Below are 16,063 nucleotides of genomic sequence, written 5' to 3'. Positions count from 1 at the left end.
AGTACGCACAATAGGAACATTTTACTTATTTTTCACCTTCTGCCATTTGTGTGTATGTGTGTCATTATGTATTATGTATTATGTATTATGTATTATGTATTATGTATTAAGTAAGCCAAATTAGGGGGACATAGGTGTGAGAAGATATACATCCAAAGTGTATATGTTGTGGGTGGAGGGTTACTGTTTACCCTAGGAATTATCCTCTGGTGCTTTCTACATTATTCATAGAAGCAGGGTCTTCAATAAAACACAGAGCAAATCAATATGGCTATATTAGTTCCTAGTTTGCTTAAAGGATTCCCATGCCTCTGTCATCTTAGGTTGGATTTACAGGAAGGCTGTCATGCCCACCTGTTATTTACATGGGATCTGGAGATCCAAACTCCGGTTTTTATGCTTGCATGGCAAATGCTTCAACCACTAAGCTACCACTCTAGCTCTACATCTTTAATTACACTTGCCCAGAATGTGCCCACTTCTGAAATCCTTTCCCAGATAAATACTCACAACCTCTCTAAATGAGTAATCACATTTTTTGAAAAGGGCATCACTTTGCAGTCAAGCCTGACTCTACTTGTTTATACTGGTAGTAGGAGAGGCCTCCCTCATTTCACCCTTGGCTGTGGGTTTTGTCTTCAGTCACCAAGATGCAAATTCAGTCTGTATGGTTACATTACTGCTGTTATATATTAATCAGGCATTATTAATATAGTCCAGGCTTTGCTCTAAGATCCTCACACACATTAGGTCATTTAAAATTCATCCCTAGATCTGGAACCCTGGTGCACTGAAGCTCCCGGAAACGGCAGCACAGATCTTCCTGGTTACTGCCGCCGCAGAGAGCTCGTGGGCAGCACCCCGCGAGCGAACTTGAGCCTCGGGACCACAGGTAAGACCAACTTTTCTGCTGCAAGAGACCTGCCTGGTGAACTCGGGACACACAGAGGCAGAATTCCTCTAGGACCGGGCACTTCCTGTGTTTACCGGGAGTCCCACACCCGCGGATCCCGGCCCGCAGCAGCTCTCTGCTCCCAGCCCCCGTGGGAGAGAGACCTCACCGCCTGGTCAGGTGGGCACTCCTGAGGCTGCAGAGCGGAAGAGACCACCAACACTGCCCACCCCTGCCCACATCCCTGGCCCAAGAGGAAACTGTATAAGGCCTCTGGGTTCCCGTGGGGGAGGGCCCAGGAGCGGCAGCACCCAGCCGCCTGAGACACCAAGGGCTTATGCTCTAAGATCAAGAATCGACAAATGGGATCTCATAAAACTGGAAAGCTTCTGTAAGGCAAAGGACACTGTGGTTAGGACAAAACGGCAACCAACAGATTGGGAAAAGATCTTTACCAATCCTACAACAGATAGAGGCCTTATATCCAAAATATACAAAGAACTCAAGAAGTTAGACCGCAGGGAGACAAATAACCCTATTAAAAAATGGGGTTCAGGCCCCTGGGCAGCACCCCACGAGCGAACCTGAGCCTCGGGACCACAGGTAAGACCAAATTTTCTGCTGCAAGAAAGCTGCCTGGTGAGCTTGGGACACGGAAGCAGAATTTCTCTAGGAGGCACGGTCTCTGTTTACCAGAAGTCCCACACCCGCGGATCCCGGCCCGCAGCAGCTCTCTGCTCCCAGACCCGGTGAGAGAGAGACCCAACCGCCTGGTCAGGTGGGCACTCCTGAGGCTGCAGAGCGGAAGAGACCACCAACACTGCTCACCCCTGCCCACATCCCTGGCCCAAGAGGAAACTGTATAAGGCCTCTGGGCTCCCGTGGGGGAGGGCCCAGGAGCGGCAGGACTTCTGCGCCTGAGACACCACCGGAACCTGAAAGAAACAGACCAGATAAACAGTTCTCTGCACCCAAATCCCGTGGGAGGGAGAGCTAAACCTTCAGAGAGGCAGACAAGTCTGGGAAACCAGAAGAGACTGCTCCCTGCACACACATCTCGGACGCCAGAGGAAAAAGCCAAAGACCATCTGGAACCCTGGTGCACTGAAGCTCCCAGAAGGGGCGGCACAGGTCTTCCTGGTTGCTGCCGCTGCAGAGAGCCCCTGGGCAGCACCCCACGAGCGAACCTGAGCCTCGGGACCACAGGTAAGACCAAATTTTCTGCTGCAAGAAAGCTGCCTGGTGAACTCAAGACACAGGCCCACAGGAACAGCTGAAGACCTGTAGAGAGGAAAAACTACACGCCCGAAAGCAGAACACACTGTCCCCATAACTGACTGAAAGAGAGGAAAACAGGTCTACAGCACTCCTGACACACAGGCTTATAGGTCAGTCTAGCCACTGTCAGAAATAGCAGAACAAAGTAACACTAGAGATAATCTGATGGCGAGAGGCAAGCGCAGGAACCCAAGCAACAGAAACCAAGACTGCATGCCATCCTCGGAGCCCAATTCTCCCACCAAAACAAACATGGAATATCCAAACACACCAGAAAAGCAAGATCTAGTTTCAAAATCATGTTTGATCATGATGCTGGAGGACTTCAAGAAAGACATGAACACACTTAGGGAAACACAGGAAATCATTAATAAACAAGTAGAAGCCTACAGAGAGGAATGGCAAAAATCCCTGAAAGAATTCCAGGAAAACACAATCAAACAGATGAAGGAATTAAAAATGGAAATAGAAGCAATCAAGAAAGAACACATGGAAACAACCCTGGATATAGAAAACCAAAAGAAGAGACAAGGAGCTGTAGATACAAGCTTCACCAACAGAATACAAGAGATGGAAGAGAGAATCTCAGGAGCAGAAGATTCCATAGAAATCATTGACTCAACTGTCAAAGATAATGTAAAGCGGAAAAAGCTACTGGTCCAAAACATACAGGAAATCCAGGACTCAATGAGAAGATCAAACCTAAGGATAATAGGTATAGAAGAGAGTGAAGACTCCCAGCTCAAAGGACCAGTAAATATCTTCAACAAAATCATAGAAGAAAACTTCCCTAACCTAAAAAAAGAGATACCCATAGGCATACAAGAAGCCTACAGAACTCCAAATAGATTGGACCAGAAAAGAAACACCTCCCGTCACATAATTGTCAAAACACCAAACGCACAAAATAAAGAAAGAATATTAAAAGCAGTAAGGGAAAAAGGTCAAGTAACATATAAAGGGAGACCTATCAGAATCACACCAGACTTCTCGCCAGAAACTATGAAGGCCAGAAGATCCTGGACTGATGTCATACAGACCCTAAGAGAACACAAATGCCAGCCCAGGTTACTGTATCCAGCAAAACTCTCAATTAACATTGATGGAGAAACCAAGATATTCCATGACAAAACCAAATTTACACAATATCTTTCTACAAATCCAGCACTACAAAGGATAATAAATGGTAAAGCCCAACATAAGGAGGCAAGCTATACCCTAGAAGAAGCAAGAAACTAATCGTCTTGGCAACAAAACAAAGAGAATGAAAGCACACAAACATAACCTCACATCCAAATATGAATATAAAGGGAAACAATAATCACTATTCCTTAATATCTCTCAATATCAATGGCCTCAACTCCCCAATAAAAAGACATAGATTAACAAACTGGATACGCAACGAGGACCCTGCATTCTGCTGCCTACAGGAAACACACCTCAGAGACAAAGACAGACACTACCTCAGAGTGAAAGGCTGGAAAACAACTTTCCAAGCAAATGGTCAGAAGAAGCAAGCTGGAGTAGCCATTCTAATATCAAATAAAATCAATTTCCAACTAAAAGTCATCAAAAAAGATGAGGAAGGACACTTCATATTCATCAAAGGAAAAATCCACCAAGATGAACTCTCAATCCTAAATATCTATGCCCCAAATACAAGGGCACCTACATACGTAAAAGAAACCTTACTAAAGCTCAAAACACACATTGCACCTCACACAATAATAGTGGGAGATTTCAACACCCCACTCTCATCAGTGGACAGATCATGGAAACAGAAATTAAACAGTGATGTCGACAGACTAAGAGAAGTCATGAGCCAAATGGACTTAACGGATATTTATAGAACATTCTATCCTAAAGCAAAAGGATATACCTTCTTCTCAGCTCCTCATGGTACTTTCTCCAAAATTGACCATATAATCGGTCAAAAAACGGGCCTCAACAGGTACAGAAAGATAGAAATAATCCCATGCGTGCTATCGGACCACCACGGCCTAAAACTGGTCTTCAATAACAATAAGGGAAGAATGCCCACATATACGTGGAAATTGAACAATGCTCTACTCAATGATAACCTGGTCAAGGAAGAAATAAAGAAAGAAATTAAAAACTTTTTAGAATTTAATGAAAATGAAGATACAACATACTCAAACTTATGGGACACAATGAAAGCTGTGCTAAGAGGAAAACTCATAGCGCTGAGTGCCTGCAGAAAGAAACAGGAAAGAGCATATGTCAGCAGCTTGACAGCACACCTAAAAGCTCTAGAACAAAAAGAAGCAAATACACCCAGGAGGAGTAGAAGGCAGGAAATAATCAAACTCAGAGCTGAAATCAACCAAGTAGAAACAATAAGGACCATAGAAAGAATCAACAGGACCAAAAGTTGGTTCTTTGAGAAAATCAACAAGATAGATAAACCCTTAGCCAGACTAACGAGAGGACACAGAGAGTGCGTCCAAATTAACAAAATCAGAAATGAAAAGGGAGACATAACTACAGATTCAGAGGAAATTCAAAAAATCATCAGATCTTACTATAAAAACCTATATTCAACAAAATTTGAAAATCTTCAGGAAATGGACAATTTCCTAGACAGATACCAGGTATCAAAGTTAAATCAGGAACAGATAAACCAGTTAAACAACCCCATAACTCCTAAGGAAATAGAAGCAGTCATTAAAGGTCTCCCAACCAAAAAGAGCCCAGGTCCAGATGGGTTTAGTGCAGAATTCTATCAAACCTTCATAGAAGACCTCATACCAATATTATCCAAACTATTCCACAAAATTGAAACAGATGGAGCCCTACCGAATTCCTTCTACGAAGCCACAATTACTCTTATACCTAAACCACACAAAGACACAACAAAGAAAGAGAACTTCAGACCAATTTCCCTTATGAATATCGACGCAAAAATACTCAATAAAATTCTGGCAAACCGAATTCAAGAGCACATCAAAACAATCATCCACCATGATCAAGTAGGCTTCATCCCAGGCATGCAGGGATGGTTTAATATACGGAAAACCATCAACGTGATCCATTATATAAAAAAACTGAAAGAACAGAACCACATGATCATTTCATTAGATGCTGAGAAAGCATTTGACAAAATTCAACACCCCTTCATGATAAAAGTCCTGGAAAGAATAGGAATTCAAGGCCCATACCTAAACATAATAAAAGCCATATACAGCAAACCAGTTGCTAACATTAAACTAAATGGAGAGAAACTTGAAGCAATCCCACTAAAATCAGGGACTAGACAAGGCTGCCCACTCTCTCCCTACTTATTCAATATAGTTCTTGAAGTTCTAGCCAGAGCAATCAGACAACAAAAGGAGATCAAAGGGATACAGATCGGAAAAGAAGAGGTCAAAATATCACTATTTGCAGATGATATGATAGTATATTTAAGTGATCCCAAAAGTTCCACCAGAGAACTACTAAAGCTGATAAACAACTTCAGCAAAGTGGCTGGGTATAAAATTAACTCAAATAAATCAGTTGCCTTCCTCTATACAAAAGAGAAACAAGCCGAGAAAGAAATTAGGGAAACGACACCCTTCATAATAGACCCAAATAATATAAAGTACCTCGGTGTGACTTTAACCAAGCAAGTAAAAGATCTGTACAATAAAAACTTCAAGACACTGAAGAAAGAAATTGCAGAAGACCTCAGAAGATGGAAAGATCTCCCATGCTCATGGATTGGCAGGATTAATATAGTAAAAATGGCCATTTTACCAAAAGCAATCTACAGATTCAATGCAATCCCCATCAAAATACCAATCCAATTCTTCAAAGAGTTAGACAGAACAATTTGCAAATTCATCTGGAATAACAAAAAACCCAGGATAGCTAAAGCTATCCTCAACAATAAAAGGACTTCAGGGGGAATCACTATCCCTGAACTCAAGCAGTATTACAGAGCAATAGTGATAAAAACTGCATGGTATTGGTACAGAGACAGACAGATAGACCAATGGAATAGAATTGAAGACCCAGAAATGAACCCACACACCTATGGTCACTTGATTTTTGACAAAGGAGCCAAAACCATCCAATGGAAAAAAGATAGCATTTTCAGCAAAAGGTGCTGGTTCAACTGGAGGGCAACATGTAGAAGAATGCAGATCGATCCATGCTTATCACCCTGTACAAAGCTTAAGTCGAAGTGGATCAAGGACCTCCACATCAAACCAGACACACTCAAACTAATAGAAGAAAAACTAGGGAAGCATCTGGAACACATGGGCACTGGAAAAAATTTCCTGAACAAAACACCAATGGCTTATGCTCTAAGATCAAGAATTGACAAATGGGATCTCATAAAACTGCAAAGCTTCTGTAAGGCAAAGGACACTGTGGTTAGGACAAAACGGCAACCAACAGATTTGGAAAAGATCTTTACCAACCCTACAACAGATAGAGGCCTTATATCCAAAATATACAAAGAACTCAAGAAGTTAGACCGCAGGGAAACAAATAACCCTATTAAAAAATGGGGTTCAGAGCTAAACAAAGAATTCACAGCTGAGGAATACCGAATGGCTGAGAAACACCTAAAGAAATGTTCAACATCTTTAGTCATAAGGGAAATGCAAATCAAAACAACCCTGAGATTTCACCTCACACCGGTGCGATTGGCTAAGATCAAAAACTCAGGTGACAGCAGATGCTGGCGAGGTTGTGGAGAAAGAGGAACACTCCTCCATTGTTGGTGGGATTGCAGACTGGTAAAACCATTCTGGAAATCAGTCTGGAGGTTCCTCAGAAAATTGGACATTGAACTGCCTGAGGATCCAGCTATACCTCTCTTGGGCATATACCCAAAAGATGCCTCAACATATAAAAGAGACACGTGCTCCACTATGTTCATCGCAGCCTTATTTATAATAGCCAGAAAATGGAAAGAACCCAGATGCCCTTCAACAGAGGAATGGATACAGAAAATGTGGTACATCTACACAATGGAATACTACTCAGCTATCAAAAACAACGAGTTTATGAAATTCGTAGGCAAATGGTTGGAACTGGAAAATATCATCCTGAGTGAACTAACCCAATCACAGAAAGACATACATGGTATGCACTCATTGATAAGTGGCTATTAGCCCAAATGCTTGAATTACCCTAGATCCCTAGAACAAACGAAACTCAAGACGGATGATCAAAATGTGAATGCTTCACTCCTTCTTTAAATGAGGAAAAAGAATACCCTTGGCAGGGAAGGGAGACGCAAAGATTAAAACAGAGACTGAAGGAACACCCATTCAGAGCCTGCCCCACATTTGGCCCATACATATACAGCCACCCAATTGGACTAGATGGATGAAGCAAAGAAGTGCAGACCGACAGGAGCCGGATGTAGATCGCTCCTGAGAGACACAGCCAGAATACAGCAAATACAGAGGCGAATGCCAGCAGCAAACCACTGAACTGAGAATAGGTCCCCTATTGAAGGAATCAGAGAAAGAACTGGAAGAGCTTGAAGGGGCTCGAGACCCCAAAAGTACAACAATGCCAAGCAACCAGAGCTTCCAGGGAATAAGCCACTACCTAAAGACTATACATGGACTGACCCTGGACTCTGACCCCATAGGTAGCAATGAATATCCTAGTAAGAGCACCAGTGGAAGGGGAAGCCCTGGGTCCTGCTAAGACTGAACCCCCAGTGAACTAGTCTATGGGGGGAGGGCGGCAATGGTGGGAGGGTTGGGAGGGGAACACCCATAAGGAAGGGGAGGGGGGAGGGGGATGTTTGCCCGGAAACCGGGAAAGGGAATAACACTCGAAATGTATATAAGAAATACTCAAGTTAATAAAAAAAAAAAATGGGGTTCAGAGCTAAACAAAGAATTCACAGCTGAGGAATGCCGAATGGCTGAGAAACACCTAAAGAAATGTTCAACATCTTTAGTCATAAGGGAAATGCAAATCAAAACAACCCTGAGATTTCACCTCACACCAGTGCGATTGGCTAAGATCAAAAACTCAGGTGACAGCAGATGCTGGCGAGGATGTGGAGAAAGAGGAACACTCCTCCATTGTTGGTGGGATTGCAGACTGGTAAAACCATTCTGGAAATCAGTCTGGAGGTTCCTCAGAAAATTGGACATTGAACTGCCTGAGGATCCAGCTATACCTCTCTTGGGCATATATCCAAAAGATGCCTCAACATATAAAAGAGACACGTGCTCCACTATGTTCATCGCAGCCTTATTTATAATAGCCAGAAAATGGAAAGAACCCAGATGCCCTTCAACAGAGGAATGGATACAGAAAATGTGGTACATCTACACAATGGAATATTACTCAGCTATCAAAAACAACGAGTTTATGAAATTCGTAGGCAAATGGTTGGAACTGGAAAATATCATCCTGAGTGAGCTAACCCAATCACAGAAAGACATACATGGTATGCACTCATTGATAAATGGCTATTAGCCCAAATGCTTGAATTACCCTAGATCCCTAGAACAAACGAAACTCAAGACGGATGATCAAAATGTGAATGCTTCACTCCTTCTTTAAATGAGGAAAAAGAATACCCTTGGCAGGGAAGGGAGAGGCAAAGATTAAAACAGAGACTGAAGGAACACCCATTCAGAGCCTGCCCCACATGTGGCCCATACATATACAACCACCCAATTAGACAAGATGGATGAAGCAAAGAAGTTCAGACCGACAGGAGCCGGATGTAGATCGCTCCTGAGAGACACAGCCAGAATACAGCAAATATAGAGGCGAATGCCAGCAGCAAACCACTGAACTGAGAATAGGTCCCCTATTGAAGGAGTCAGAGAAAGAACTGGAAGAGCTTGAAGGGACTCGAGACCCCAAAAGTACAACAATGCCAAGCAACCAGAGCTTCCAGGGACTAAGCCACTACCTAAAGACTATACATGGACTGACCCTGGACTCTGACCCCATAGGTAGCAATGAATATCCTAGTAAGAGCACCAGTGGAAGGGGAAACCCTGGGTCCTGCTAAGACTGAACCCCCAGTGAACTAGTCTATGGGGGGAGGGCGGCAATGGGGGGAGGTTTGGGAGGGGAACACCCATAAGGAAGGGGAGGGGGGAGGGGGATGTTTGCCCGGAAACCGGGAAAGGGAATAACACTCGAAATGTATATAAGAAATACCTAAGTTAATTTAAAAAAAATAAAATAAAATAAAATAAATAATTCTTTAAAAAAAAAAATGGAAAGCTTCTGTAAGGCAAAGGACACTGTGGTTAGGACAAAATGGCAACCAACAGATTGGGAAAAGATCTTCACCAATCCTACAACAGATAGAGGCCTTATATCCAAAATCTACAAAGAACTCAAGAAGTTAGACCGCAGGGAGACAAATAACCCTATTAAAAAATGGGGTTCAGAACTAAACAAAGAATTCACAGCTGAGGAATGCCGAATGGCTGAGAAACACCTAAAGAAATGTTCAACATCTTTAGTCATAAGGGAAATGCAAATCAAAACAACCCTGAGATTTCACCTCACACCAGTGAGAATGGCTAAGATCAAAAACTCAGGTGACACCAAATGCTGGCGAGGATGCGGAGAAAGAGGAACACTCCTCCGTTTTTGGTGGGGTTGCAGACTGGTACAACCATTCTGGAAATCAGTCTGGAGGTTCCTCAGAAAATTGGACATTGAACTGCCTGAGGATCCAGCTATACCTCTCTTGGTCATATACCCAAAAGATGCCCCAACATATAAAAAAGACACGTCCTCCACTATGTTCATCGCAGCCTTATTTATAATAGCCAGAAGCTGGAGAGAACCCAGATGCCCTTCAACAGAGGAATGGATACAGAAAATGTGGTACATCTACACAATGGAATATTACTCAGCTATCAAAAACAATGACTTTATGAAATTCGTAGGCAAATGGTTGGAACTGGAAAATATCATCCTGAATGAGCTAACCCAGTCACAGAAAGACATACATGGTATGTACTCATTGATAAGTGGCTATTAGCCCAAATGCTTGAATTACCCTAGATCCCTAGAACAAACGAAACTCAAGACGGATGATCAAAATGTGAATGCCTCACTCCTTCTTTAAAAGGGGAACAAGAATACCCTTGGCAGGGAAGAGAGAGGCAAAGATTAAAACAGAGACTGAAGGAACACCCATTCAGAGCCTGCCCCACATGAGGCCCATACATATACAGCCACCCAATTAGACAAGATGGATGAAGCAAAGAAGTTCAGACCGACAGGAGCCGGATGTAGATTGCTCCTGAGAGACACAGCCAGAATACAGCAAATACTGAGGTGAATGCCAGCAGCAAACCACTGAACTGAGAATAGGACCCCCATTGAAGGAATCAGAGAAAGAACTGGAAGAGCTTGAAGGGGCTCGAGACCCCATATGTACAACAATGCCAAGCAACCAGAGCTTCCAGGGACTAAGCCACTACCTAAAGACTATACATGGACTGACCCTGGACTCTGACCTCATAGGTAGCAATGAATATCCTAGTAAGCGCACCAGTGGAAGGGGAAGCCCTGGGTCCTGCTAAGACTGAACCCCCAGTGAACTAGACTGTTGGGGGGAGGGCGGCAATGGGGGGAGGGTGGAGAGGGGAACACCCATAAGGAAGGGGAGGAGGGAGGGGGATGTTTGCCAGGAAACCGGGAAAGGGAATAACACTCGAAATGTATATAAGAAATACTCAAGTTAATAATAAAAAAAGAAATATATCTAATAAAAATTTTTAAAAAAGAAAAAAAAAGGAATTGGTTAAATAAAATTAGGTGTTGTTTTGTTGTCCGACTTAGGTACTAAGATTAAATTGACTTCTAAAGCTGTATTTGCATTGCTAATCTTAAAATAATATTCATATGAGAGAATAATATAATAACTTTAATTTTGCTGAAACTTAACTCATAACAGTATTTGAGTTTGGCAGCATATTCATGGACAAAATTCACATACTGATTCTTTTTTTAATTGTAGAATTCATCTAGATTTTGTTTTGATCACAATTCATCAAATCATTAATTTGTATTGTTCAATAATTTTGCTTTTTCAAAATAATTCCTTATGTATGAAATTGTATAAACTACTCACCTTATAAAAAGTTTCTATTCACCCTTAAAAAAAAAATTCATCTCTAGCACATGAGGCTGGGGATACTATTGTCTCCATAACAATAGACATTGTTTCAAAGAGGATTTGGCTTGCCAAACCATATATCACACTAATCAGAACTGTGATGTGGCTCCAGGAACAAACTGCCATCCAGTCCTACATCACTGTTCATTGAATAGTGAAAGCAGCAAAAGAAGTCAGCATTCTCATGGCCCGCTTGCTATCAAAAAGAAGCTTAAGTTGGAGACTGGAGAGATGGTTCACTTTCAAATGACCCAGATTCAATTCCCAGCAGCCCTATGACAGCTCAAAACAACTCTAACTACAATTCCAGGAAATCTGACGCTCTCCTCTGGCCCCTGCAGCCACAAGGCACACCTGTGGTACATAGACAAACATGCAGACAGAACACCCATATGCATTTAAAAAATGATGCTTTGGGGTTGGATTTTGTTCGTTTTGTTTTATTTGTGGTTTTTGTTGTTTTGTTGATTTGTTTTGACAGAGTCTTTCTATGTAGTCCTGGCTATCCTGGAATTCCCAATGCAGAATTAGTTGTCCTCAAACTCATAGAAACTTCTTCCTTGCCTCCCAAATGTAGGGATAAAAGGTATACACCACTATGCCTGGCAAAACAAATAAAATTTTGAATTCAAGTGATTATACCGTCCACTCCTTGGGATTGTTGTATGGATTATGTAATAGAACAGATAATAATTGCTAAGGTTTCCTGGTGCTTTTACTGATCAGGCATCATGCTGAGCTGTCTACAGGAATTCACTCTCTGAACCTTTGCAACCACTGCTGTCATCATCAGTGTGGTGTGGACATTGCAACTGAGGTACAGAGAAACGGGTTAACAGAGGTCGCATATAACTTAGGCTCCCTTCACCATGCTTCTATGAAGCCATTCTGAGTGCCCCCATGGAGGCGTAAGAGAAAGCACTCATGTCAGGACAATGGCAATACTTTCCTCTTCTGTCACAAGAAAGAAAGTGCAGAGATGTTTCTTCAAAAAATAGATCTCTAAGATCAGTACCTGGAATCCCCTCAAATACTCACCCCTAATAAATGCCTTATCTTCTTTAATATCAGCAAGGGCACTTCCCCATAAACCTGTTAAAGAAAGAGAAATAAAACTAGGACTTCTTTTAATTGATGTGAACCAATAGGGTTATAGTATTACATTTCAACCCTGTTGCCTGTAATAGACAGAGGCAGACATGAAATGTGTATAACAGTCAAGAGATTAGCAGTTCTAGTCTCTAGACAATGGTAGCTCAGATCCTGTAAATGGTAATCAGAGGAGTTATAGCCAAACTGAAAATATATAAAACGTATTACAAGACCCCACTTCACTAACTAGATAGATGAAAGTGCCAGTTTCAGAGGAAGATGATAGGGAAAAGTACCAGACTTGTCTCTGATTCTATCTATGCAGAACAAGGCTTCAATGATGATCTTCATAATGTATCATAAAGTTATGAGCTGACTGGCCAGGGTTATGTACACCTATAATCCTAGAACTTTGATGCAAAAGAAATAAGAGTTCAAGACTACCCTCAGTCCCATAGTTTTAGTTCAAGTTTACAGTGAAATACATGAGACCCAGTCTCAAAGAACAGAAAATATTATTTGGTAAATAAATAAATATATAGCAATCCTTTAAATCCTAGGACGTGCCAGTCCTGGACTACTGTTTTTCAGAAAACATTGCTGTAACTCCCACAGCCACATTCGAAATCTGTTTATCAGTACCTATAACCTTAGATTCAGGAATCTCCTAGAACATTTATTAATCGGCCAGGTATCCAGCATCTCCTTCAAGATGCTTAAAGTGTTACTCTGGAAACCCAGACACCTACCCTTTTTCCCCTAGCAATGAAGGAGTAGGGCAAAGCTACAATCTCTGGGAGGTCATTCTTTCCCAATATCAACTTCCCATCTCCACTGAACTCCATCTGATCCCATACTTACCTCTCAGGAAAGTCAGGTCTCTCTCAGGCTCAGGTCTAACCAGTTTTCCATTTTCAAATCTGCTTCCAAACTCTGTGATTGGGACATAAGCCCTAAGTGCAGGATATCCAGCATGATGAGGAGTGAATTCAAACCAGGAATCTGAGGAAGAAAAAGGAAGGTAAACTACAAGCTCTGAGCCTAAAACAGTAGATGCTGGATGTGGGAGCATGTGGAATGCCAACCAAGAGACTACAATGTAGCAATGAACCAATTGATCTCAAATTATTGGGGATCCTTCCCCATATGTCTAAGTGTCTATTCAGATAGAAACAGGTCATTATTTCAAGAGAATTCAGGATGTTTGGGAAGAGTGCAGGTATTCACATATTCTTCCCTAAATAACTGTCTTCCTTATGAGGGAAAGCCATCCTGTCCTAACCAGTATATAGCTCAGAAGAGACATGTATAGAGGAGATAGGGAGGAGGGGACCTCTGGATTAGCCACCAAGATTAGTCAGGTACACTCTGATAATCAATGGGGTGACAGATGTTAAGACCAAATTAACCTTACCTCTGGACTGCCAGGGGAGGGTCTATGGAAACGAGAAGGTTAGCTCTTTGCATTTGAGAGGGAAAACCATACAAATACTTTGCTGATGAATTTCAACCTTCAACCTTACATAGCACAGATTACCTGCTAAAGGTTTTATATTACTAATAGGTCACTATAGTCTATGGGCATATCTGTGGGAGCATTTCTTGATTTCTGATATGGAAAATCCAGACCATTGTAAGTATCACTATTCCCTAGACAGAATCAATATAAATGGAAGTAAAGCCAGCCCAGAATGCACAAGAAAATAAGGATCCACATATCTGCTCTTGATTGTGGATGTGATATGTTGTATTCCTGACTTGATTTCCATATAACAGTGACTATAACCTGGAATTTTAAACCTAATGAACCCTTTGCTTCCTAGTTTGTTTTTCATTACATTATCAAGGAGTCACACCAGTTGGAAAGAAACAGAACAATAATGCTAGGAACTTCTGAACTTTAGGATGCTAGGGTGAGAGAGCACCTGGAACATTGCCTGATGGATACTGAGCAACAAGGGCATACTCATCAAACAAATAAAGACATTTTATATTAAGTAAATTGGATAAAAAGGTCTTGACAGCAGGGCAAAGACTGTGGCTTGAAACACAAATGGAACTCTAGGAAAGCCAGCAGCACTAGGGTCATTATTGGAACCATTGAGAAGATGACAGGTAAATAACAATAATGCCACTGCATATCTAGCTTTGACCCCTCACCTATCCCACATTATAGCAGCTTGCTTCATCACCTAAAACAATTGTCAGCCCTCTGATGATTTCTGAGACTGCTGCATTTGCTCTTTTATGATCTGAGCATCCTATCCTGAAAGCCCCCTTTCCATAAATCCTTGGCTCGGGGCTTCCCAAGAGGCAGTCTAGGGGAAACATCCACACATTCCACCTGTCTATACATACATTCACTGTTCAGTGCCTTCCATTCCCTTGCCATCTCCACTCTGCTCCAATTTTTTGCTTACTTTGAACTTTTTTCTCCCTCCAATCATCCTGAAGGTCATCATCAATGGCTGCAAAGATGGGATAGGGCAACACTCCTTCTTCCACTTGCTTCTTGAAGCTGGACAAATTTGAATCATGAAGCTTTGAAGAAAAAAGCACCATCCAGATTGAATGGGGAAGAAGCACACAGTTTAGAGGAATACAGTTTTGTCTTTCCAAACTGGGTAGAATCCTTGTACACTGTGTACCTAGTTCCGGAATATAGTTCTTTCTTTCTTCTTCATCTAGAAAGCCTACTCCCACATGTGTGGAAGTCAGAGGACAACTTACAGGAGTCAGTACTCCATCAACCATGTGGGATTCAGAGATCAAAATTAGATCTTCAGCCTTGACTATGGTGTCTTCCTTCACTGAACTATCATTATAGCCCCCTGTTCTTACTTTTCAGTATAGAGAACAATGTAAAGTGAGGTACCCTTAAAAGATGTGAGGGTATAAGAGTCAGAAAGACCACTTCAGAGGAAAGTAGTCTCACAAGGTTAGAGTGAATAGAGAGATAATGTCCCTATTTACCTGGCTGAATGTCATCCTCCTTTAAGCATCAGTGCTAATCTGCCTCTGCCTCAAGGCACTGAACACCAGTATTCTGTCCTCCATTTCTGTGAGTTTTACTATCTTTGATGCCTCAAAGGAAATGGAATCATATGAATGGCCTGTGTCACTTAGTATAATAAGGGACCAGATGTCATATAAAGTATTCTTAATACTCACCTCACACAATTAAAAAAACACGAGAAGAAACATAAGAAATTTCTGCAGGAGATGAATATGCATAGTACTTTGATTATGAGATACTATGCAAGCAAGTGCATGAGTTCAAACTCATTAAAATGTGCTTGAAATATATTTATGTGTTGAGCTCTTTTTCAGATATATTTCAACAAAGTTTTAAAAATATGTTAAACTGTGAGAGGTAAGGAGGAAAGTACGGGGAAATGGAAACAGACTTGGGGAAGAGCAAGAGAGATCAAAGTATGGGGAAGAAAGAGAGGAGTTTGGAAAGAAGGCTTAGAGATTATAAGCATTTTCTGAGGACCAGGGTTCCGTTGCCAGCACCCATGAGGCAGCTCATAACCACCAGTACATAAAGGTCCAAGGAATACAGTTCCCTCCTCTGGTTTCCATGCATGTAGCACACATAAATACAAGGGGGCAAAACACTCCTATGTAAATAAAATAAAAATAATTTTAATGGAGAGGAG

At 41.8% G+C, this 16,063-nt stretch overlaps 1 protein-coding gene across 1 annotated transcript in view; it reads right to left on the bottom strand.

The window, feature by feature from the left end:
* Pla2g4c (phospholipase A2 group IVC) overlaps positions 1 to 16,063 on the bottom strand; it is a 96,326-nt gene that overhangs the window by 60,273 nt on the left and 19,990 nt on the right. The window contains exons 6-8 of the mRNA NM_001393690.1: positions 14,822 to 14,942; positions 13,263 to 13,403; positions 12,348 to 12,401 (exon numbers count right to left, since the gene is read on the bottom strand). Coding sequence (NP_001380619.1) covers positions 12,348 to 12,401; positions 13,263 to 13,403; positions 14,822 to 14,942 — 316 coding nt within the window. The remainder of the gene's footprint in view (positions 1 to 12,347; positions 12,402 to 13,262; positions 13,404 to 14,821; positions 14,943 to 16,063) is intronic.

The sequence above is a fragment of the Rattus norvegicus genome, chromosome 1, assembly GCF_036323735.1.
Source record: "Rattus norvegicus strain BN/NHsdMcwi chromosome 1, GRCr8, whole genome shotgun sequence".
NCBI classification, from domain to species: Eukaryota; Metazoa; Chordata; class Mammalia; order Rodentia; family Muridae; genus Rattus; species Rattus norvegicus.
Note: the sequence above shows the minus strand (reverse complement) of the source record. Positions and strands in the feature narration are given on the sequence as shown.